The 24,988-nt window shown below is 59.8% G+C and overlaps 1 protein-coding gene across 4 annotated transcripts in view; it reads left to right on the top strand.

The window, feature by feature from the left end:
• Positions 1-24,988, top strand: part of NACC2 (NACC family member 2) — a 68,247-nt gene that overhangs the window by 30,998 nt on the left and 12,261 nt on the right. The window contains exons 2-3 of one of the 4 annotated variants that reach the window (XM_085020055.1): positions 3,595-4,023; positions 4,393-4,549. In XM_085020055.1, coding sequence (XP_084876181.1) covers positions 3,658-4,023; positions 4,393-4,549 — 523 coding nt within the window. In that variant the 5' untranslated portion in view covers positions 3,595-3,657. Of the gene's footprint in view, positions 1-2,322; positions 2,462-3,594; positions 4,550-24,988 lie in introns of those variants that run through there. The other 3 variants (XM_021081252.2, XM_085020066.1, XM_021081251.2) reach the window with 3 other exon arrangements.

Here is a 24,988-nt window from a genome sequence, read left to right as displayed (position 1 = left end):
GCCCGCCCTGGCCTCAACAAACTCATGTGTGGCCCCTGGAGGACTTCCCTGCAGAGGGCCTGAAGGCAGCCGCTCTGTCCCCAGGAGGCTGGTCCTCAGCTGCAGAGGGAGTGCTCGCGGGGGGGGGGGGGGGGGGGGGAGCGGAGGCGGGGCCGGACCCTTCTCTACCATCACGGCCCCACGGGTCCTTTGACCTCTGAGTGTCCACGTTGACTCCGCCTGGGCCCCGCCTGTCCCGCTTTGTGGCTGGGTGGGCACCGGAAGCTGGACCCACAACCCCCACCCCGAGGCCCAGCCCCTCATCGTGAGGCCAGGGGGCTTCTAGGCCCTGGGACGGGGGCAAAGTGGGGGGGGGACCACCAGGCCCACACAGCTTACCTGGGGTCCCGACAGGCTTCTGGCCCAAGGCTGGGTAAAGGTGGGCTGGTGACGCCGCACAGTGTATAGATGGCACCTCAAGGGCAGCGGGGCGAGGCCTGTGCCCCAGCACGCAGGGCAGGGCCCTCCTTCGCCAGGCGCCCCGGGGCTGGTGCATCTCGTCCAGGTGCAGGTGAGGAGGGACTGAGGTCTGGGCGTGATCACCCGGCGGCCGAGAGCCGAGGCCGGACTTGAAGCCCGGCTGGTACCGCGATGGGGGCACCCCGAGGAGGAGGCCCGGCCGAGCCCCGCTCCCCTTGCCCACACAGCCCCCCGGATCCCCAGAGTGCCAAGCAGGGCCCGTGTCTGTGAACGCTCTGCAGGCAGGCCTGTCTTGCCATCACCCCGTGAGTTGCCCCAACCCCATGGAGGAGGCACAAAGCCGCCTCTGCCGGCCGCCCCGCCGCTCCACGCGCTGGGCGGCTTCCCCGCACCTGGACTTCCTCCCGCTCTCCGTTCAGCGGCTTTTTATCTGGTCTCGGAGCTGAGCCCACGGTGTGTGAGGGGGGGGGGCGCCAGATGGCTCTTTCTTTTTCTCCGGATGCCTTGGGGGGCAGCGGGGGGGGTGCTGCCTGTGGCCCGGCGTCCTCCCGGCTCCAGCCACCAGGGCCAGTTCTCAGGTCTTGACGGTGATGCTGGGTCTGCAGGGGACGGGGCCTTGGCCACCTCCAGTCTCAACCCTGTCTCTTGTTGCAGCTGTCACCGTTGGTGACAGGCAGGGAAACCGAGGCAGGCCAGGCCCACACGGTCCAGCAGGTAGTGGCTTGAGCCTGGAACGAGGTGCCATCCTCTGAAGCAGGATGGGCAGCATGTGGCACAGCCACCCCCACCCCCACCCCCCCGCCCCAGAAGAAAGGCTCAGTAGAGGGCCGACCCTGGACCCTGGGGGCCGTGGCTTTGCTGCCTCCTCTCTGGGCTCGTCCATCAGGGATCAGGGCTGGTCCTTTGGGGGCTCCTGGTTGCTGGACACTGTGGGCCTGGCCCCAGCTGCAGTCACAAAGTTGCACTTCTTTAGGGGAGCTGCCCTCTGGGGAGTTTGGGCAACAAGGTGACTACGTGGGTGAGTGGAATGGGGGAGCCGGAGCTGCACTGGTTGGGGCTGCTGCTCTGGGACCCCAAGGAGAAGGAGGCGGGCGGGCGCCGAGGGAAGGGGCACTGGACTTCTCTGTCCGTTTCTGCACATACACCCCCCCCCACCGCCCCCAGCCCCTTGCTCTCTCCTTTCTGCCTCATTTTCTCACCTCCCTCCGTTTCCTCCCCGCTGGGCCCCCTCCGTCACCAGCTTCTGCCCTGACCCCCTGGCCTCCTCCCCCTCCCCCCCCAGCCCCGCCCGCCCTGGAGGAGTTAGACGGCTCTGCCAGCCCTGCAGACTGTTTGGAATAGTTTAAATGCTTTGACACCCGGGCTGTACAGGATGGCAGGGTGGCAGTTTACTGGGTAATTCATATGCAAAACTGCACTATAAATTTCCAGGCTGTCTCAGTTGCCGTGGCACCGCGAGGCGTCTCTCCGCGTCCAGTACAGTATTTCTGCCATCTTTGTTTGCATTGCAGTGAGTCATCAAAAGTCTGTCTTGTACCAACACCCGGAGCCGTGCATTCCTCTGGCACCAACACTCCACTGTTTTTAAAGCCGGGGCTGGGAGCTGGCATTTACTTCGGCTCCCAAATCAAAGGCGGCTATTCATTCCCGAGAGCTGCCTGGATGTCCGTCTGCATCCGGCCTCTTCATTTAGATGCTGTGCGCTGCCCCGGGAGCCGGGCTGGGTGCAGCTGAGCCGAGCCCAGCGCCGAGACTCTCTGCCCTGCTCCTCCTCCTCCTCCTCCTCCTCCTCCTCCTCCTCCTCCTCCGGCTCCTCGCGCCCTCCCCACCCCAAGGGCTCCCGCTCCGTTTGCTGCATTCCCGGAGCAGCTGGCGGCTGCGGGCGGCCGGCGTGCGGGCGAGCCTGCCCCTGCCAGGCTGAGCGGGCAGTGCCGGGGCCACAGCGGCAACGGCCGAAGGTAGGTCCCCTGCCGGCCAGGCCGGCAACTTCTCCGCAGCGGGGGCACTGCGGGCCCCCCCCTCCCCGCCCAGCAGCCGCCCACCTGCCCAACTCCTGCGGCGGCCGGTCCGGCGCTCCGCCCTCCTCCCGCTGGCGCCTCTGCGGTCGCCTTCACTTTGCTCCCGCGGGACAGAGCGGCCCTTTGTACCGGCGCCGACTGCGCGGAGTTGGGCCGGCGCCTTCTCCGGCCCGTCCGCCGTCCGAGTCGGGCATCGGACCCTCGGCGCTGGGGGCCGGTGGCGCCGAGCCCTTGCCCTGCCCTCCCCCGTCTCCCCACGACCCCTCTAGTCACCTGGGCTGGGAACGAGCCAGCAGGGATTGGCCAGCGTCAGGAGCTGGGGGGCCAGGCGGGCAGGTGGGGCTGCGACAGGCTCCCAACTCCGGTCCAGCGGGCAGTTGGGGGCCGGGGATGCTGCCGGCCAGGGGAGCCCCTGGCTGTGGCCCGGAGGGGGAGCAGAGGTGAGGGAGCCGCCGAGTTCTCCCAGCTCTGGCTCACTTCCCTGGGCGGCCCCCCCTCCGCCCCTCCAGAGGCCCAAGGGGGCGGCTTCTCCGCTGGCGGGGGCAGAACCCCCCTTCCTGCGGGGCCCCTGCGCGGCTGCTCCGAGGGAAAAGCGCAACAGCAAACCGAAACCAAAGCCTCCGAGAGACCCCAACACTCCCCCTTCTGCTCCCCCGCCGCCCTGGGGGAAGGTGGGGAGTGGTCCTTGGCTGCTAACTTTTTCCCGGGAGAGGGGTGCTCTGCAGATGCAGGCCTGCCGCCCTCGCCCCTCCGGCAGCGCCGTCGAACCGCCCTGTCCCCCCTCCTGGTCCCTGTTCCTGTCTTCTGCCAGGACGGGGTCTCTGCCAGCCCGGGGGCTCATGCGCGGCCCAGGGTGGTGTGGCGGGCACCCTCCTGGCTGGGACCTGGCGGGAGCGTCTCGTGTCCTGGGCACCGTTGACGGCTCGGCCGGGGTCCAGCCGAAGGCCAGGTGGGCCGCGAGACCTGGTCTGGCTGGTTGCGGCCGGGGCGGCAGGGGGGGTGCGGGGGGGCGCCCAGAGGGAGCACTGGGCGCTCGGGGCAGTGGGGGGCGGCGGCGGGAGCTCGGTCCTCCGGGCGGGCCCTGACCGCGGGCCCCCCCGCGCCCTCTCTCCGGCAGATGTGCCCCGCTCGGCCGCTCCCGCGCTGAGAGTCTGAGACCAGCCCGCAGCGCCCGCCCGCCATGTCGCAGATGCTGCACATCGAGATCCCCAACTTCGGGAACACCGTGCTCGGCTGCCTCAACGAGCAGCGTCTGCTGGGCCTCTACTGCGATGTGTCCATTGTGGTCAAGGGCCAGGCCTTCAAGGCCCACCGGGCCGTCCTGGCCGCCAGCAGCCTCTACTTCCGCGACCTGTTCAGCGGCAACAGCAAGAGCGCCTTCGAGCTGCCGGGCACCGTGCCGCCCGCCTGCTTCCAGCAGATCCTGTCCTTCTGCTACACGGGCAGGCTGACCATGGCGGCCAGCGAGCAGCTCGTGGTCATGTACACGGCCGGCTTCCTGCAGATCCAGCACATCGTGGAGCGCGGCACAGACCTCATGTTCAAGGTGAGCTCGCCCCACTGTGACTCGCAGACGGCCGTGATGGAGGACGCCGGCTCCGAGCCCCAGAGCCCCTGCAACCCGCCGCCCGCCGCCGCCGCCGCCGCCGCGCCCCCCTTCGTCGTGTCCCCCTCCGTGCCCATCCCGCTGCTGACCCGAGTGAAGCACGAAGCCATGGAGCTGCCGCTGGCCGCCGGCCCGGGCCTGGCCCCCAAGCGCCCGCTGGAGACGGGGCCCCGGGATGGCGTGCCAGGGGCGGCGGGCCCGATGGGGGCGGCGGGCACGGCCCCTCTCAAGCTGCCCCGGGTCTCCTACTACGGGGTGCCCGGCCTGGCCACCCTCATCCCCAGCATCCAGCAGGCGCCCTACTCCCAGGGAGAGCGGACCAGCCCGGGGGCCAGCAGCCTGCCCACCACAGACAGCCCCACGTCCTACCACAACGAGGAGGACGAGGAGGACGACGAGGCCTACGACACCATGGTGGAGGAGCAGTACGGCCAGATGTACATCAAGGCCACGGGCAGCTACGCAGGTAACGCGCGGTGGGGGCCTGGCCCCACGCCGCCCCGGCGCCCGCCCCCAGGCTCGGGTGGACCTCCAGGCCCTGCGTGGGCCCCGAGGCAAACCTGCCTTGCCCCGTGGCCCTCGCAGCCTGGCGGGAAGACGGGCACATCCGGGCCCTGGACAGCCCAGGGCGGCCGCTGCGCTGGCGGTGTGCAGGGGACAGTCCCCAGCCCCGTCCGGACGAGCCGGCAGGAGCAGGACCTAGGGCTGACGCGCAGGGCCTCAGCCAAGGACTTCACACTTGGTCCTGGATGAGGCGAGAGGCCACGGGCCAGTTCAGCTGCAGTGTAGCCTGTGGGACGGGGCCCTGGCCTTCCCTGGACAGATGAAGAGACTGAGGGCCTCAGTGGACCAGGGACCTGCCTGAGGCTTCACAGCGCGCTGTGTAACCCAGGCTGGTGCCTCCCCTGCTCGAGGCCTCCGGGTCCCTGTCTGTGAAGGGACCTTTGAGGCTGCCTTTGACCTCAGCCCTTTCCCCACCGGCCGCTCAGGCCAGATCCCCCTGGGCTGTCCCATGTGTACCCACCTCCCTGGGCCCAGCACCAAGGCACAGGCGGGAAAGTGCCAGGGGGACTGAGCGAGCTGCCCCCCAGCTTGTTCGGGGAGGACTCCTGCCTTTGGAACCTTTAAACCTGGCCTGTCCGTGTCACTGCCCGAAGGCTGCATCAGGTCCCCAGGGGTGGCTGAGGATTTGCTGGGTGAAGGGTCCGCCGTGGAGGCCCCGGCCAGGTGTCCCCCTGCCTCTTCCCTGTTCCCCGAAAACTGGCTGTGTGCCCGGGCCTGCTGCCTGCGCTGCGCTGCTCTGCATGCGGGGCCTGTGTCCAGTGGACTGGACCGGGTGTGTGGTGCCAGTGGGAGGTGACATCCCAGAGCTGGGACCCCAAGGGGCCGTGTGGGGACTCTTTCCTCCCTTTGGGGCCTCCCATGTCCTCTCCTCCCACTGCTGCGCCTCCTCCTCCAGGCGGGCACTCAGCCATTAGCCCCGGGGGTGGTGGGGGCAGAGTGAGCCGGAGCCCTGGCCGCCTGGGGCCCTTGGGACATCCGGCCGCCTTGTGGCCGAGGGCTGGCCGTCTGGATCTCGGCTTCTGGTCTGGCCACCCTGGGTCCCTCTCTCGGGTCCCTTTCAGAGCTGCAGGGGGAGGCACTGCCCTGCGCAGCCCCCTCGGGGGCTCTGGGCCTCGGTTCCCCCTTAGAATTCATTGCTTCATCTTAACCCGTCTCGTCATACCTGCGCAAATTCCGCAGGACGCGAGCGAGCACACAGACCAGCTCCACCGGGACTTGGGCTTCCTTAGTGGTAGAGGGAGGGCTTTGTGCTCCTGGTGCCCAGAACCCTGTGAGCCCTGCTGGAGGCACGCCTTGCTGGGACCCCAGGAGTACCCGGGTGCCGTTTTTTCCTCTGCCCCCGGCCGACAGCCCCCAGGGGAGCCCAGGCTGGGCCAGAGGCAGCTGGGGCGGCTCCTGAGCCCTTCCCGAGGAGACAGGCTACCCTCGATCCCTGAAGTCCCCCGTGCCAGCAGCTGGACAGTGCAGCATCTGCCAGGGGCCTGGCCAGTGCAGCAGGACCCAGGAGAGCAGCCTCGCTCAGATGTCTCCCTAGGGTCCCCCCGCACGGACCCCTCCCCCCAGCACGTCCTCAGGCCTTGGTGCCCCTGGAACAGCAAGAAGCAGGGTGGTGTTGGGATCACTGGGAGTGGGTCGGGGGCAGTAGGCCCTCTGAACCCGGGTCCCCCTCACCTGTGCAGGCGTGGCCCACCTGTGGCCTTAGTCTTCCAAGGAGCCAAGGCACAGTGGCCGTGGACAGTCCAGGGTAGGGCTGGGGAAGCCGAGCTGCCCTGAGCAGCCCCCTGCCTTAATCGTGCCTGGGCCTTCTCACCAGCCCTCCCCGACTCAGACTGGAAACTGTCCATCTCAGGCTGGGCACCGTCCAGCCCAGGCCTGTGTGTCTGTGCCCTGTGGCCATCAGAGCCCCCTGCCCGCTCCCTGGGGGTGTTGGAGGTGGGGTGGGTGGTGGCGGGGGGGGGGGCCTGCCTGCAGCTGACCCTTTGTGGGTTTTTTCCTCCGTGAGCCCGTAAGTGGGGCAGGGAGGGCTGTGTGATTTCTTGGTTAAAATCTAGGTTATTGGCGGTGACGTGGTTGCTATCGCCGGGCGCGGGGGAGGGTCCATGGGGGCAGACGGGCAGAGGGGGACTGGTCTTGGGTGCTGGCTCCCCACCCCCAGGTCCCTGCACACCTTGGCCTGGCCTGAATGGGGACATCGTGGCACCCCCGGGGGGCCTGGACGCAGGCTGTGCCGGGCGCTCAGAGCCGGGATCCACAATGTTCTAAGGTGAACTGCTGGGGCCCAAGGGCACTTGGAGCCCTTGTCCTTTCTGGCCTTGGTCTCCCCACCTGCCAGGGGAGGGCTTGGCCTGAGTGACCCTCGGGGGACTTTTGACAGGCACCCTGTGTGCGGGAGGGCCCCATGCGGTGACCCCACCCCCACCTCGTCCCCTTAAAGCACCGTCAGCTGCTCCCGTGTCCCGAGCGTCTGGAAAGCGGGGAGCTGAACGTGACAGATGAGGGTGTGGAGCCTGGACCCCCCAGCCCCCCTGGGTCCGTCCCCTGTGTCTCCTCCATTCCCTCTGAGTCCTGTGTCATCGTCCCCGGGCAGGTGCCGTTCTTGGTTCATCCACTCCCCCCTCCAAGGACGCTGGGGGGATTTGCATGTGTCGCTGTTAGGAGTGGGGGTGTCGATGGGGAGGGTCAGATTCACCCCCCGTGGCAGCGGGCTCGGCCCCCGCTCGGGGCGCAGGGCAGCCCTGCCGCAGGGCCCCAGCGCAGTGGGTGTCTGCACGCCCGTGGCTGCGGGAGTGGGAGCCAGGGGCCAGTGCTCAAGGCCGGGTTCGTCACGGGGGTTGGGGTTGTTTTTTGGGGGGAGCACAGAGGGCCCCGCCCCCACCGCACACCACGAGGGGTCTGCTGGTGTGGCCTCCCCTTGGTCACGCTTCTTGGGCGCGTCTGCACCTGCAGGCCGGGAGCAGTGGCCGCCAGGATGGGTGTGGCCCGTGGAGACGGACACACACACACTACGGCTGGAGGCCAAGGTCAGGGCAGGCTGCCCCTCAGCCCTTGAGGGAAGGGCTGGCAGGGGCGTTCCCAACGCCTGCCCGGGCTCCTCCCCTGCTCTGTGTGGGTCTGCCCCGGGTCCCCCCACCGATGGACGGGCTCCCTGTGGTCGTCCGAGATGGAGGCCTGCCTGGGTGTTTAGGCACCAGCCACGCGTCCACATGAGCCCCTTCCCAGGAGGGGCGGCTCTGGGGTGCCCTGCTGGTGCGCCAGGACGCCGCTGGTGGACCTGCTCCCCCTCGGGGTCTGCCCGGGTCCCCACACCTGGATGCAGGACAGACCCCGGCAGCGCATGTTCCCTGACCCCGCCGCTCCCCCGGCCAGCCCTTTCCTGCACCACGTCTGAGCTGAGCATCTGCTGTCCTGTCCTGTGGGTGGGGGTCCAGGGTAGAGGGGCCCGCCTGAAGTGTCACCACTCCCCATAGCAGGGCCTCCTCCTGGTCACAGGACGCCTGGCGGAGGCCACCCCCTGCGCCCAGAGCTCAAGGCTGTCACCTGGGGTCCCACAGAGAAGGGAGAGGACAGGACGTGTTCTGCAGGCCCCACCCCACCCCCACCCGTCCACACTGCCGCCCGGCCTTGACTGGGTCCACACTCTTAGAGCCCAGCGCTACCCTGGGCTGCCTGGTGTTGGAGGGTCCCCCGTCACATCCAGGTAGGCCACCTGGTGACAGAGGTGTCCGTGCCAGTGTGTCAGATAGCTCACACCCTGGCAGCTGCCTGAGGGCCAGCCAGGCCCCCCACGTGCCAGCCGGGCTCATCCCTGTGGCCTCCCTGGGGTCCATGCAAAGACACAATCACCCCTCGCACCCCCAAACACCCTGAGATGTCTTCTCAGACCCGTTATATTGAGTTGAGATGTCCACACTCGATGCCACGGGTGAGGCCAGGCCGGGGCGCCGTCGGCGCAGTCAGCCGGCGCGTGTGCCCGCGCCCCGGGGGCCCTGGCACCCTGTTGCTGGCGTCCCCTGGCCCCGTGGCAGGCAGCCTCCGCTCTGCTTTCCGTCCCCCGATGCTTCCACCTGTTCTGGAACGTCGGGGGGGCAGAGTCGTCCCTGGAGAACACGAGCGAGACTTGCCTGCCGTCCGCCTCGTGTATCCGGGTGTTTACACGTGAGCCGACACGCCAAGGCCAAGTGCACGGGGATGTGCTTGGTCCCCGTCAGCAGTCCGTCCAGCCCCATGGTCAAGGTGCCCCAGGTTTCCCACCCCCAGTGTCCCCTGGCGTCCCCCCCCACCCCGCCGGGCCACGTCCACCTGCCTCCCACTCCTACGGTTCTGCTTTCACGGGACCACGCAGGACGGATGTTTTATTTTTGACTCTTGCATCAACTGTGTCTGGAGAGCCATTTGTCCCTGCGGTTTAGGGGGTGGGTCTTTGGCCCTCCCAAGCCGGAGGCTGAGCATCCTCCACGCCGTGGCCGTGGCCGTGGCCGGCGGGTGGCGCCGTTGTCCTTAGGCTGCTGCGAGTGCCCGAGTGCAAGTGGGACTGCCTCCGTTTTCCTGATGTGTTGGTTGCATCCAGTTCATTGCGGCGGGCTGGACCACTCCTCCGTTCCACGCGGTCGTTCTGGTTTTTCGCTTTATTTTCAGTTGGCTGATATTTTCTTAAGGAGGTTGGCATCTGTGTTCGCAAAGGCTGGTCATCCATGGTTCGCCTGCAGCATCTTTGTCTGGTGGGACCGGAGGACACGCCAGCCTTCTGTCCCCTTGTCCTTTATTTTCTGAAGGCGTGTGTGCACGTTTGACGTTCTGTCTTTCTTAAGTGTCGGGTAGAATTCATTCACCAGTGAAGCCACTTGGGCCTGCAGGCTTGCTGTTTTGTTCACCGTGGGAAGATTCTTAAGTACATGTTCTGTTGGTGTAGATACAGAGCGATACGGAACGTCTCTTTGGTCTTGTTCAGGCTGTGGTAATTTGTGTCTTTCATAGAATTTATCCATTTCTGATCCGCGCAGTGTTCGTGTAGCCGTGCCAGTTCTTATATTTAGTGTATTTAGTGTTTGCCTGGCATTGGCTCTTTCTAGCCTTTTACTGTTACTTCATTGTATTTTATTTATCTGTGGCACGCAGTGGCCTGATGTGGCCCCTTAGTTCCCAGAGCAGGAATCGAACCCGGGCCGCAGTGGTGAAAACAGCGAGTCCCAACCGCTAGACCGCCAGGGGCCTCCCGTCGTCCTTTTCCTGTGTCTTAAAGCGCGTAGTTTATCGGTGGCACGTGGTTGAGATCGGCTTCCTTATCCAGCCTGATCCTCTTTTCTTGGGAGTCTTTGGATCATTTCCAGTTACCGTAATTTTCAAAGGGATTAGGTTCAGACCTGTTGTCTCACGAGTAGTTTTTTATTAGCCGTGTTTTCTTCCTCTTTTCCAGCACGTTTTGAGTCTTATTTTTGTGGCCGCACCTGCAGCACATGGAAGTGCCTGGGCCAGGGGTCGAATTGGAGCTGCAGCTGCTGGCCGACGCTGCAGCTTGCGGCAGCCCTGGATCCTTCACCCGCTGAGGGAGGCCGGGGATCCAACCCGCGTCCTCACGGACACTGTGTCAGGTCCTTAAGGCATTGAGCCGCGGCAGGAACTCCGTCCCGCACTTTGGGACGGCATCTCTCCAGCGTTCCTCCTGAGCTCTGCTGGTGACCCAGCGATTAGACCCCCGCCGCCCCCGCCGCCCCCGCCGTGTGGAGCTGCCTCGTGAGTCTCGGCTGATCCCGTCGGGTTTGCTGCTCCCTCCCGGGGGATTCGGACCCTAGAAACTGTGTATTTTCCTTTCCCCGCCCTGGTCCTTTGTGGAACTGTTGTCGTGGATTTTACTTCTTCGTAAGCTCTGAACTTTATGATAATGTCACTGTGAAACAGCCACTTGTCTTTTTTTCCACTTTAAAATCCAAACACCAGAGTTCCCGTCATGGCGCAGTGGTTAACAAATCCAACTGGGAACCATGAGGTTGCGGGTTCGGTCCCTGCCCTTGCTCAGTGGGTTAAAGATCCGGCGTGGCCGTGAGCTGTGGTGTAGGTTGCAGACGCGGCTCGGATCCCACGTTGCTGTGACTCTGGCGTAGGCCGGTGGCTACAGCTCCGATTCGACCCCTAGCCTGGGAACCTCCATATGCTGCAAAAAGACAAAAAAAAAAAAAAAAAATCGAAACACCGTGGAGTTTACTGCTTGGGGCGTCTTGTCCTCTGGGTTTCAACAAACACGTACAGGCACGCGATCGTCTCCTTCGTAATCAAGACCCAGGGCCGTTTCACCTCCCGGGTTCCCCCCCACCGCCCCCGGGGCCCCTTCGGGGTCTTTTCTTCCCTTCTTCCAGCTCCTGCAACCACAGGTCTGGTGTGGGGCACATCGGCGGTGTCGCAGCACGTGGCCTTCGAGTCAGAAGGCATTTGATCATTTGCGTGGTGTGAGCGCAAGCTCCTTCTTTTTGCCTGCTGAGTAGTACTCCATCGTGGGTTCATCTGGTTGCCAGGTGAAGGACCTCTGGGGTGTTGCTAGTTTGTCGTCGTTATGGAATGAGATGCTGCAACGCGGTGTCTGGGTTTTTAAGCACAGTTCAGTTTTCAGTTCTGTTGGGTGAGTTGGCTGAGGAGTGAGAGTGTGGGTCCCACCGTGAGTGTATTTTTAACTGTATAAGCAATTGCCCAAACTCTTGTCGGCAGTAGTTCTGTCACGTTCCATCCCAACCAGCCAATCAGGAGAGTTCCCGGTGTTCTGTCTTCTCGTCGGCACTTGGCTTTGTCTTTCTTTTAAGCCACCCTCGTGGTCTGGGGTGGTGGCTCCTTGCAGCTTTAACTGGTAGCCCTCTGGTGTCTACGGACGTGGTGCACCCTTTGTGTGTGTGTTTGCAGTCTGCGCACCTGCTCTGGCCAAGCCTTTCCCAGTCTTCTGCCCTCTTTGTCTTGGGTGGTAGTGGGTACTGGGTATTGTGTGTTTTGCACACGGTCCTCCGGAATTCCACGGACGTGTCCTCAGTGTGTCGTGTGTGGAGACCCGACCTCGGTCTGGCTCGGTGTCTGCGACGTCCCCCTGGGTCATCTGGTTGAGGTGACCTCCGCCAGGGAGAGTCGCCCCCGTGACAAGAGAAGCTGTGCCGTTCGCCTTTCACCCACCACTTCTAGTATTTATTGATGATTCTTGGAGCTCCCGTCGTGGCTCAGCAGGTTAAGAACCCAGCTAGTATCTGTGGGGATGTGGGTTCGATCCCTGGCCTCACCGAGTGGGTTAAGAGTCTGGTGTTGCCATGGGCTCGGAGTTCCCGTCGTGGCGCAGTGGTTAACGAATCCGACTAGGAACCATGAGGTTGTGGGTTCGGTCCCTGCCCTTGCTCAGTGGGTTAACGATCCGGCGTTGCCGTGAGCTGTGGTGTAGGTTGCAGACGCGGCTCGGATCCCGCGTTGCTGTGGCTCTGGCGTCGGCCGGTGGCTACAGCTCCGATTCAACCCCTAGCCTGGGAAACCTCCACATGCCGCAGGGGCGGCCCAAGAAATAGCAAAAAGACCAAAAAAAAAAAAAAGAAAAAGAAAAAAAGAAAAAAAAGAAATGGCACATTCGTACTGACGTCTGTGCGTGGAGCTCAGCGCCCCGGGCTCCTCCAGCGCCTCTGTCCCCTGCGTCTCGTTTCCCCTCTAACAGTCCCCATGCCGACCCTGTTTGCCCATTAAGGCTTTGCCCTCTGCAGTATTTCTGCACTGGATTTTTTTAAAGCAGTGTGACCTGCGGCTCCAGGTTTGCCTTTCTCTCTACCTTTCCAGTGAGGCTGCTGCCACGCTCTCCTGAGAAGACCGCGTTTGCACAGTGGCGTCGCCGTGTCCCCCGCGTGGTCCCCAGACAGGATCACAGGTCCGGCTTCTTCTATCCGAGCTCCGTCGGTCCCTGCGCTTAGCCCTACGCCCACCCCCCACCCCCCAGTGTCTCTACCGTGTGGGTCTTCCAGGTCTTTCTTCCTTACTGCTGCCTTGCTTGGGCTATTTTTTGGCATCTGGATATGCCTTTTGGAACCAATTTGCCAGATGCCACACAATCCCTGCTAAAAGTTGGTTGGGATCTCACCTGCTCTTTGTGTTTTGTTTTGCTTTGTTTTTGTCTTTTTAGGGCTGCACCCACGGCATATAGAGGTTTCCAGGCTAGGGGTTGCATTGGAGCCACAGCTGCCGGCCTGCACCACAGCCACAGCCACGCCAAATCCAAGCCAGGTCTGTGACCTACATACGCCACAGCTCACGGCAACGCCGGATCCTTAACCCACGGAGCGAGGCCAGGGATCAAACCTGTGCCCTCATGGATGCGAGTCAGACGCATTCCTGCTGAGCCGCGACGGGAATTCCATCACCTACTCTTTGGATTAGTCTGGGGCAAACCAGTCTTTCCAAGATCGGGCGTATCTCTCCATTTTTTGATATCTGTTTCTGTTTTCTTAGGACTATTTTGTAGTTTTTCTGCGTATCTTTTATTAGATTTATTCCTAGAAATTCATTTTTTGTTTTAATGACATTTAAGCCCCCCCCCATTGCTTATTGCTAATATACAGAAACAAATTGGATTATTTTTAGAAATCTGGCCACTGAGCTCAAATCACATCTTTATCCTCACAGGTTTTACCCACACGTGCTTTTGGCTGTTTTCTCTGCACGCGCATGTCGTGTGCTGAGAAAGACAGCTTCCTTTAGTCCTCTTCTTAGCCTTTTTCAGTTCAAAATGTTACTGACGTGTCATTGATTTCGGCTCCTTGTTTTCTTTCTTGCTTCCTCCGGCCAGAGCTCCCGGCTCAGCCCTGTCTTCCTTCCACACCCAGGAAAGGCTTCCAGTGTTTCATCTTTAAGTGGGATATTTGCTCTAGGCTTGTTCGTGATTCCCTTTATCAGATTCAGGGAATTTCTCTTCCGAACTGAAGAGTTTTGTTTTGTTTTTCTGTAAATAAGCATTACATCTCCACCAAAGCTTTTTCTCTAAATACCGAGGTGGTCGGGTCGCCTTTCCCTTCTGGCCTGTTGATGTTGTAAGTTGCTTTTTCCAATATTCAAAAGCCTCACATTCCTGGAAGACGTTCAACCGCCTCGTGATGCCGGGTCCTTGTTTTATGCACCTCTGGATCCCCCGTCCTAATTTTGTTTACCCCCGTTTTCGGAGGGGGGCCTCTCCTGAGCGTGATCCCCACCCCCCCTGTGTTCACCTCCTAGAAGGAGGCAGGAAAGGCAGGTGGAAGACCTGGGGTCCAGCCCTCGCTGAACTGGGGGAACCTCTGGCCTGGAGCCTCTGGCTCTGCAGGTGCCCCCCCCCCCGCCACCCCCCGCCCCGAACAGGTGTCCAGAGCTCCAGCCTGACCACCGGGAAACCTGTTAAATGGTTCCACGTCCTTGCACAGCACACGCCGTGTAGGTGCTGGTGTCAGCACCCCAAACCCGCATCAGGGGAGGCGAGAGTCTGGGCCCCACGCCTGGAGGCCACAGCTGTGGGGGACGGGGCCATGCTTTCCACGGTGGCTGATATTTTCCTTAGGGTTTTCACCGCCGTGTCTACGAGTAAGTGTACCCCCTCATTATCCTCTAAGGTAATGGCTCCCTTTTTGTTGGCAAGGCTATCTTGCTTCATAAGATGAAATGAGAGCGGCGTCCCCGTTGTGACTCAGTGGTAAGGAACCTGGCGAGTATCCAGGAGGACGCAGGTTCGATCCCTGGCCCCGCTCAGTGGGTCAAGGATCTGGCGTTGCTGTGGTTGTGGTATAGGCTGACGGCTGCCGCTCTGATTTGACCCCTGGCCTAGGAACCCCCATATGCTGTGGGTGCAGCCCTTAAAAAAATTGAATTGGTAATTAATTAATTAAAAGAAAATAAGAATTGGAGTTCCCTGGTGGCTCAGCAGGGTAAGGACCTGGTGTTGTCACTGCTGTGGTGTGGGTTCGATCCCTGGCCCTAGAATGTCTGCGTGCTGTGGCCAAGGAAAAAAAAGTGAATTGAGAATTATCCTCTTCTTCTTTTAAAAAAAATGATCTGGAAGCGTTAGGATAAGTTTAGCCAATATCTTAAACGTTTGCGGTTAATTCACAGGTGAAACCACTTAGGCCTGGAGTTTTTTGCAGGATGGTATTAGATTCCTGTCTGTATTAGCTAAGTTTAGATTTCTTTCTCTTCTTAAGTCGGTGTTGGTGAGTTCTCTAGAAGCTTGTCAGCTTTATTTAATTTTCAGATTTATTGGTGTGAATTTACTCCTAATACCCTCTTAAAATCTTCCTAATGGTTTAAAAACATTTTTGTGTGTGTCTTTTTAGGGCCACACCCATAGCATATGGAGGGCCCCGGGCCAGGGGTCAAATTGGAGCTTGTAGCCACCGGCATACATCACAGCCCCAGCCATGCCGGATCCTTCACCCACGGAGCGAGGTCAGGGCTTGAACCTGCGTCCTCATGGATGCTAGTCAGATTCGTTTCCACTGAACCGGGACAAGAACTCCTTAAATTTATTTTTGAATCAATGCAAATGGATTATCGTTGACTTGTAATGTTGTAAGCTTCAGATCTAGAGCGAAGCGAGTCAGCTGTGAAGGTACGTGGATCTAGTCTTTCTCAGACTCTCTCCGCATGTAGGTCCTTGGGAAATCCCGAGTGGATTTTCGGCAGCGTGGTGTGTATGCCTTAATCCGCATTAATCCCAAACGCCAGTTTATCCCTCCTGGCCGAGGGTCCTCTGACGACCACAAGGTTGGCTTTGCCCTCTTTCCGTTTCGTGGGTAAGTTCTTTTGTATCGTTCGTATTAGATGCCGCACAAGTGGCACCATGTGCTTGTCTTTCTCTGACGCCACTTGCGTGAGCGTCTCTTGTTGCATCTGTGTTGCTGCAGATGGCACGGTTTCCTTCTTTTTGGCGGCTGAGTCGTGTTCCGTGGCGTGTATGGACCACATCTTCTTCGCCCGTCCTCTGTCGATGGGCACGTAGCTCGTTTCCATGCTGTGACCATGGGGTGCCCGTCTCTTGTCGAATTCAGAGTTTTCTCTGGACGCATGCCCAGGAGTGGGATGGCTGGATCATAGGGTAGTTCTGTATTTGGTTTTTCATTTTCATTTATTTTTATTTTTGTTTTTTTTGTTTTTGTTTTGTGTCTTTTTAGGGCCACACCCACGGCATATGGAGGTTCCCAGGCTTAGGGTCGAATCGGAGCTGAAGCCGCCAGCCTGCACCACAGCCACAGCCACAGCCACAGCCACGCCAGATCCGAGCCGTGTCTGCGACCTACACCACAGCTCACAGCCATGTCGGATCCTTGACCCACTGAGCGAGGCCAGGGATCGAACCCGCAACCTCGTGGTTCCTAGTTGGAGTCGTTCACCACTGCGCCATGACGGGAGCGCCTGGATTTGGTTTGTTTAAAGGAACCTCGGTACTCCTCTCCGTTGGGGTTGTACCGTATCATCCTGAAGTTTACGGAAGAAAGTGGCAAACTCTGACTCTGGGCGGATCTGCCCCAGGGCCTGGTCCCCAGCAGGCCACACTCTGAGGATGCGTTTCTGTTTTTAAAGAGGTATTTAAAAAGGAAAAAGGGGAGTTCCCGTTGTGGCGCGGTGGTTAACGAATCCGACTAGGAACCATGAGCTGGTGGGTTCGATCACTGCCCTTGCTCAGTGGGTTAAGGATCCGGCGTTGCCGTGAGCTGTGGTGTAGGTCGCAGATGTGGCTCGGATCCCGCGTTGCTGTGGCTCTGGCGCAGGACAGTTGCTACAGCTCCGATTAGACCCCTAGCCTGGGAACGTCCATATGCCGCAGGAGTGGCCCTAGAAAAGGCAAAAAGACAAAAAAATGAAATGAAAAGGAAAAAGGCAAAAATGAAGGCTATGCCACAGCAGCCCCCCGATGTGGCCCAAACAGCTGAGAGACTTGGCCTCCGGCCCTTGGCCGTGACCCCCGTTCTGTAGGATCCGCTGTCGTGTCGTGTCGTGTTCTCAGGACTGGTGGTTTGTGTCTTTTCTGCGCTTGAGCCTTGCGTCAGTCTTGCCAGAGACTTTCCAACAGAGGAGTCTTTTCAGAGAGCCAGCTTTTGGGTTTTTCTCTGTTGTATTTTCAGTTGACCTTTGAAACGCATGGATCCACTTTAGAGAGCTTTTCCTCCCTAAGTACGACACCTGTAAATAAACGTGGGCTTCTTTGTCACGTACCTTCCTTGTTGATGTCTAGTGCGGGAAACTCCTACAGCAGCTGCAGTGCTTGCTATCACACGAGACACAGCGTGGACGGAGATGCCGATGGATGAGGCATCTTGGAGCAGACGGCGTAAGCCTGTACCATCCGGAAAAGCGGTCAGTGTATTGGCGCTTCCTTGTGACTTTTTAAATAACATTTTCTTTTCTCTGACGTAGTTTAAGAATACAGTGTAGAGGAGTGCCCATTGCGGCTCAGCAGTAACAAACCTGACTGGTATCCATGAGGACTCGGGTTCAATCCCTGGCCTCGCTCCGTGGGTTAAGGATCCAGCGTTGCCGTGAGCTGTGGTGTAGGCCAGCAGGTACAGAAAAAAAGGAATACGGTAAATAGAGTATAGGAGTTCCCATTGTGGGTTAAGAACCCAACTGGTATCCATGAGGATGCAGGTTTGATCCCTGACCTCGCTCAGTGAGTTAAGGATCCCGTGTTGCCACAAGCCACAACGCAGCTCACAGATGCGGCTTGGATCTGGCGTGGCTGTGGCTGTCGTGTAGGCCCACAGCTCTGGCTCCGATTTGACCCTTAGCCGGGGAACGTCCATATGCCACAGGTGCAGACCTAAAAAAAAAGACCCCCCCCAAAAAAAAGAATATAGTATAAGTAGGAGTTCCCTGGTGGCTCGCTGGAGAATCTGGCATTGTCACTACTGGGGCTCGGGTTCAGTCCCTGGCCTGGAGACTTCCACACGCCCCAAGCGCATCCAAAACAACAGCAATAGAAATACATACATATGCAAGCTATGTGTGAACCGACTGCATACGTGAGGCTTCTGCTCAGCAGCGGGCTCCTTGCTGACAGCCAAGTTGTGCGGGCGGCGAACGTTACCTGTAGAGTCTCAGCTGCCCAGGGGTCAGCCGCTCGCCCCCATCATTTAAGGGTCGCCTCTTCTTATATACATTTTCACTTCGGTTTCTTTCTCCTTCCTCTGAGCTAATCTGCTGTTCTTTTCCTGGTTTTTGTGATCGACTGATGTCTCAGCCTCTTAAATGCCCTTCGAGTTTCCCGGTCAGCTCTGCGTCATTCTTCCCAAGACAGTGGGATGTGTCGTATTTGCATTTTCACGTTGTTAAAAATATTTATTTTTTATTTTTTAAAAAAATATTTAAAAAAATATTTTTTCCTGGTGCTTTCGCGACTTTTTTTTTCCTTGACCCTTGGGTTATGTAGTGGTGTGTTACTTAAATTTCTAAACACATTTTGGGTTTCCTGGTCATCTTTTTGTTACACCTTCCAAGTTAAATCTCCCGTGGTCACAGAATATTCTCAGACCACCTCATTGCTCTGACATCTGTGGAAACTCACTGTGCCCCAACAGATGTTCTGTATGCAGGGAAAAAAAAAAGGCATTATTCAGCCTCATAAACTGCACCTGTAATTAACTCAAATCTTGCATACTCTTTCAGTTTTTTTAGGGCTGCACCCACAGCATATGGAGGTTCCCAGGCTAGGGGTCGAATGGGAGCTGCAGCTGCTGGTCTACACCACAGCCACAGCAACACCATATCCGAGCCGCATCTGGGACCTACACCACAGCTCACGGCAACGTGGGATCCTTAACCCACGGAGCGAGGCCAGGGATCGAACCCTCATCCTCGTGGACACGAGTCCGATGATTTCTGCTGCGCCACGACGGGAGCTCCCTGTTTTTATCTTCCTATGTTGGCTCAAGACATGGGGTGTTAAAATCTCCAAATATGGGGGTTCCCTTGTGGCACAGTGGATTCAGGATCTGGCGTCACTGCTGAGGCATGAGTCAGCCCTGGCCGGGGAACCTCCATGTGCCTCAGGCACAGCCAAAAAAAAAAAAAAAGAAAAGAAAAATCCGTGTATGTTTATAGATGCGGCATCTCTCCTCTTCGTTCTGCCGGGTAGTGCGGGGTTTTGATTCGGGTGCCTGTCGGTTGCACGGGGGTTTTTCATCCTTTGAACCGGCCCTCTTGTCGCCGTGGGATGCTCTGTGGCCCAGGAGAGCCTCTTGCTCCGAGGCCCGTCTGGTCGCACGTCGGCAGAGCTGCCTGGCCGCCTTCTGCCCCCTGTTCACCCACCACATCTCCTCCCCATCTTCAAACCTGCTCAAGATTAGCTCTTGAGTTTTGCTTTTGAATCCAGTCTTAACCTTTTTTGCTTTTCTCACGGCCGCTCCCAGGGCCGTTGCAGGCCAGAGCAGAGTCCCAGCTGCAGCTGCGGCATTGCCAGGTCCTTTGTTTTTTATTCGTTTTTATTTTTTATTTTATTTTTTGCTTTTTACGGCCATACCTAGAGCATATGGAGGTTCCCAGGCTAGGGGTCCAATCAGAGCTACAGCTGCCAGACGACGCCACAGCCACAGCAGCACCAGATCCGAGCCGCGTCTGCGACCTACACCACAGCTCACAGCAACGCCGGATCCTCAACCCACGGAGCGAGGCCAGGGATCGAACCCGCAACCTCATGGTTCCTAGTCGGATTCGTTAACCACCGCGCCACGACGGGAACTCCACGGCAGATCCTTTAACCCACTGCCACTGGGCTGGGCATCCAACCCTTGCCTCTGCAGCAACCCGAGCCGCTGCGGGCAGACTCTTAGCCCGCTGCACCACAGTGGGAACTCCGTCGCCGTCTTTAATGGGAATATTTGGTCCAGTACATTCCATGTGAGTTACGGTATCATGGGTTTCCTCTGCGATCTCAACGACGCTCCCTCCGATCATGTGGTTTCTCGATTTTCCCCTTTCCTTCAGGTTACTCAGGCGTTTTGTTCTGTTTATTGCCTTTCCACGCCTGTTGTAGGGCTGTGTCTTTTCCTCTGAAGGCTTAGGGATTTCACGCCGCGTCCTGGCTCCGACCTTCCTTCAGGGAGGCCCCCCCCCCCCCGCCCCAGTACACACACACACACAGGCCTCCATCACTTTAGCCTCCGTGGTACCCAGTCGTGCCAGGTGGGGGCATCTCAGTTCTGGGCCCCGGCCCGTGTGTCCTCGTCTGCCCCCGCGCCCAGCGCCAGGCCCGTCCTGTCTGATCAGCTTGGAATCCTCTGTGGTGGGCGCACCCGTGCACCCGCCACCCCTGCGTGCTCCCGAGCCACGCTTCGCCGCCGCCTGCGCGCTCCAGGTGACGCTCTTCTGCGCTCTGGCTTTTCCCTCTTTTCACTTCCGCGGCTTCGGTCTGGATCTTTTGCCCTGCGCCGTTTTCCAGTAGGTTCTCCAGTCTTCTCATCGGCTCTGCTGAACGTCCTCCGACCCGTCGTCTTTCTGGGACTCGATTGTTTTGGTCGATCCTGGAGAAATACCCCGTGGTGTTCCTTTCTGGCGCAGATGGACAAGAGATGTTGCAGAGGCCGCGTCTGTCTGTTTTCTGTTGCAGATCACCGAGCGTTCCGATCTCACTTTTTTGTAAACGGTGAGGGTTTTTTTTTTTTTTTTAAATCATTTGGCTCTGTTTCTCAGCTGTCTGGTAATTTTGTATTGCATGCTGGACAGCGTGTGAAGGCACATGGTGGAAGCCCTAAGCGGGGTGGCGCCAAAGGCGTCCCAGGAGCTGTTTGAGGCTGCGCGTGAGGCCGTGGGTTTGTCCCGCAGTGGGGTGACCTCCTGGGGTGCCCCACTCCTCGGCCCCGGCTCTTCCGGGTCCCGGCTGACAGCGGGACATTCCCTGGAGCACCGCCGCCCCGTGTCTGTCCCGCACAGACGTGAGACGCCGCAATCTTGACTTCAGTTGTATTTTCGTTTCTTGCCAGTAGTTTTTCAGCATCTGGTCTTGTGCGTGCACACACACACACACACACACACACCCCGTTAGTGGGAAGCAAATACGTTGGGAGGATGTTGGGAAGTCACCCCCGTGCCAGCTGCTGGCGTGGCCCCCGAGTCCCTGCATGTACCTGATCCTACCACCTCCTCTGCTCAGTCCCAAAGCTGCCGCGCCCCCTCCTCAGCCTGGCCCCAAAGTCCAGGCAGCTTTTTGTCTTCTTTATTGGCCACCCTGCAGCCTGTGGGGCTCCTGGGCCAGAGGTCAGACCCGAGCCGCCGTTGTGACCTGTGCCACGGCTGCACCAGCACCCGATCCTTTCACCCGCTGCACCGGGCCAGGGCGCGAACCTGCACCCTGGCGCTGCAGAGACACCTCCGATCCCGTTGTGCCGCAGGGGGAGCTCCCAGGGAACTTTTTTTTTTTCTTTTTAGGTCTGCACCTGCCGCATGTGGACGTTCCCAGGCGTGGGGTCGAATTGGAGCTGCCGCTGTCGGTCTACACCACAGCTGCAGCAACACCAGATCTGAGCCACGTCTGTGATCTACACCACTGCTCACGGCAATGTTGGATCCTTAACCCACTGACTGGAGCCAGGGATCGAACCTGCATCCTCACGGATACTCCCCAGGCAACTTTTTTTTTAAACGCAGATTTATTTTTTAATTGAAATGGAGTTGATTTGTACTATCACGTTAGTGTCAAGTGTTGTACATAATGTATGACATCTGTTCTTTTTTCAGATTCTCTTCCTTTAAAGGGTAGTGCGCAGTGCTGACGCTGGTTCCCTGTGCCGTACAGTAGGTCCCTGTCAATGAGCTTTCAGGGTTGTTCTTGCCAATGGGGTCCGAGCAGTACTGGCCACTCCGTCATTCTCAGAGTGCGTCTCTGGGGTATTTTGCAGGCTAAATGCATTTATCTTTGTGTAGCTAGTATGTGCTCGTTATCTGAAAGAATCTAGGAAGATTGGAGTTCCTGTCGTGGCTCGGCGGTGAAGAATCCAACTGGGGTCCATGAGGATGCGGGTTCGATCCCTGGCCTCACGCAGTGGGTTAAGGATCCAGCGTGACCATGAGCTGTGGTGTAGGTCGCAGCCGCGGCTCCGATTTGACCCCTAGCCTGGGAACTTCCAGATGCCACGAGTGCAGCCCTGAAAAGCAAAAGAAGAATCTAGGAAGATCACACCATGCAAAGCTGCTCGGTGTGGCCTCACTGCCTCCGCTGGCTCTCAGAGGCGTCCCCAGAAGCCCCTCTGGGGCCCTGTCCAGGCCTGGCGCCTCAGGCCCGTGTCTTCCCCCGTGGCTCTGCCTGCAGCGTCCTGACCGTGGGCCCCGAGCCCAGCCGTGCGTCCCTTTCTGGTGCACGGGTCCTCCTCGCTCCGGGTCTCGTTCCTGTTTCCACCTTTAGTCGTCTTTCTCACCGGCTTGGACATTGGCTGCTGCTTATTCCTCCACGTGCCGTGATTCTCCCTGTGTGCCATCATGCCCCACGTGCCGTGATGCTCCCACGTGCCGTGATTCCCCACGTGCCGTGATTCCTTGGTCCCAGGGCTCATTGTGTCCTTGCGTTTTAGGCCCCAGAAATGGGGTACATCTTGTCATCTGTGGTGTCACGGCCACACTTCTGTCCTTTGGCATGTAAAAGGCAGAAGGACGACCACAGTGCCACCCCTGCCACTGGTGCCCCCCCTTCCCCTCCCGCCCGGGCGCCACCACACCTGCGGGACCACCTGGTGACAGGTCCTGGGACGCTGACGCAGTTGTGTTCACAGCGCGGCCCTTTCAGAACTGCCAGTCTGGTTGGCACTGAGCTGGCAGCTGTACGGGCGAGATCGTGCACCCATGGGTGTGTGTGTCGTGAGTGGGGTCTGCTCGGAGCTGGGGGGGCTGGAGAGTCCCCCACACAGAACAGCCCCGTCCACCCCCGGGGCCCCACAGCTACTCCCGGCGGCTCTGAGGTCACCCCACCCCTTCTGTTGGCCGTCCTGATCGCTCCACGTCCCCACGCCCGTGACTTTGGCGCGTGTTCTCCACACGGAGCCACCCACGAGGACACCGGCTCCTCCACGTGGCGCGGCCACCCTGGGATCCACCCAAGTTGTGCAACAATAGCACGTTCCTCCGTGTGGCTCCGTGGTGACCCGGCGTGTGGCTGGCACCCAGCCGTCCCTTCCCCTGACGTGGGGCGTCGGCTGCTTCCAGTCCGGGGCATTGGCGAACAGGGCTGAAGTGGGCATTTTCTGTCCGGGGTTTGGTGCAGCCAGTCCTTGCTTCTCTCTTCTTCTGGACAAATACCTGGAAGGGACCTACTGGCTCATCCGCTAAGCACCCGCTTCACGACACAACACACTGCCTGGTTTCCCGCGGGCTGGGCCAGTTTGCGTTCTCACCGCTGGGACGGGCGTTCCCGCGGCCCGGCATCCTCGCCGGCACGTGCAGTGCTTGGGGCTGAGCTGTAGAGCCCTGTCCTCATCCACGAGCAGAGCTCTCGCCACGTGGTGAGGTTTTTGGTTTTTTTTTTTTTTTTTTGCTCGAGCCCACGGCCTGCAGAGGTTCCTGGGCCAGGGATCGAACTCGTGCCACACAGCTGTAACCAGAGCCACAGCAGGGACCACGCCACATCCTAACCTGCTGAGACACCAGGGAGGAAACTCCTCAGTGTGTGGGTTTTTTGTTTTTTGGGGTTTTTTTTTTTTGCTTTTTAGGGCCGCACCTGAGGCATATGGAGGTTCCCAGGCTCGGGGTCTACTCGGAGCTGTTGCTGCCGGCCTACACCACAGCCACAGCAACGCGGGATCCGAGCCACATCTGGGACCTACCCCACAGCTCACAGCAACACTGGATCCTTAACCCACGGAGCACGGCCAGGGATGGAACCCGCAACCTCGTGGATCCTAGGCAGATTCGTTTCTGCTGAGCCACGATGGAGACTCCCTCGGTGTGGTTTTAATTTGCATTTTTCTGATGGCTAATGACGTTGCGTGTCATTTCATGTGCGAATTTGCCGTCCGGCTGTTCTCTGGCGAAGTGTCCACTCAGGTCTCCTTCCCACCCTTAAAACCGGGTTATTCGTTTGCCTTCTGTTGAGTTTGGAGGGTCCGCCGCGGGTCTCCCGCACGCGGTCTGTGTCAGACGCGGGGCCTGTGGACCGTCCCCGGCGGCGGCGGGTGGTCTGCTCACCCTTCACGCACGGGAGCTCTCCGTTTTGGCGAAGCTCAGCTCATCTCTCGGGGCTTTGCGGGATCGTGCCTTCGGGGTCATGTCTGGGCTTTGCGCTGAACCCGAGAGCTCAGATTTTCTCCTCCGAGGGTTTGGGGGCGTGGGGGCGTGTGTGTGTGTGTCCCTGGGCGGGCACGAGGCCGAAAGCTTGGTCGTCGGGGTTTTATGTTTAGGTCCGCAGCCCGTCTGTGTGCGTCCCCATCTCGGGCGTGGGGTGCGGCGCAGGGACGTGTGGCTCCGGGTGACCCCGCCCCCGAGCTGGGCGTTGGGGAGCTGTCACTTCCCCCGGGGGCACCTGTGCCTCTTTGTCACGGATCAGCCGAACGCACCTGCGTGGGTCTGTCTCTGGGCCGTGAACGTGCGTCTGGCGGCCACAGGCGCGGTGTCTGGCAGGAGTCCGAATCGGGCGGGGCGGGGCCGTGATTGTCTTTCCATCTGGTTTTCAGTTTATTTTGCTACATAATTAAGGACCTGGGGCTCATTTTCTTATTCTGCTGTCTTACCAAATGGCATGCAGTCCTGTGGCGTGGGTGTCACCTTCTCTGTCCCCTCCCTGCCCTGCCCAACCTCAGCTGGGCTCCCCTGCAGCCGCAGGGTGGCTCGGTCACCTGCTGGTGGCCGCACAACAGGGATGGGGCTCCCAGGGGTGGGGGCCGCCTGTGCCGTCTCTGATGGGGACTCCCCAGGACACACTCTGCACGTGGGGTCAGGGACGCGGTTCCCCCCTTGGGGCCTCCCCACCCAGCAGCACCCTGAGGGCGGGTGTCTAGGTGGGTGTTCCCCAGGGAGAGGGCCCAGCGCCTCCTTCAGAGTCCCAGTCCCTGACCGGCAGGAGGCTGAGCAAGTTCAGGCCGAGACCAGCGTAGCCCTCCTGGTTTCCAGCCCTCCGTTCATTCTTCGTGTGTGTGTGTGTGTGTGTGTGTGTGTGTGTGTGTGTATGTGTGTCTTTTTAGGGCCGCACCCACAGCATATAGAGGTTCCCAGGCTAGGAGTCAAATCAGAGCTGCAGCTGCTGGCCTGCACCGCAGCCACAGCAACATGGGATCTGAGCCATGTCTGCAACCTACACCCCAGCTCACAGCAATGCCAGATCCTTAACCCCCTGAGCGGGGCCAGGGTTTGAACCTGCATCCTCAGGGATGCTAGTCGGGTTCATTACCACTGAGCCTCA

This window comes from Sus scrofa, chromosome 1 (assembly GCF_054392235.1).
Source record: "Sus scrofa isolate SSC_HxYL_T2T_F1_AM1 chromosome 1, Sscrofa_HxYL_maternal_Yorkshire_Landrace_v2.0, whole genome shotgun sequence".
NCBI classification, from domain to species: Eukaryota; Metazoa; Chordata; class Mammalia; order Artiodactyla; family Suidae; genus Sus; species Sus scrofa.
This window is presented reverse-complemented; position numbering and strand designations above follow the sequence as displayed.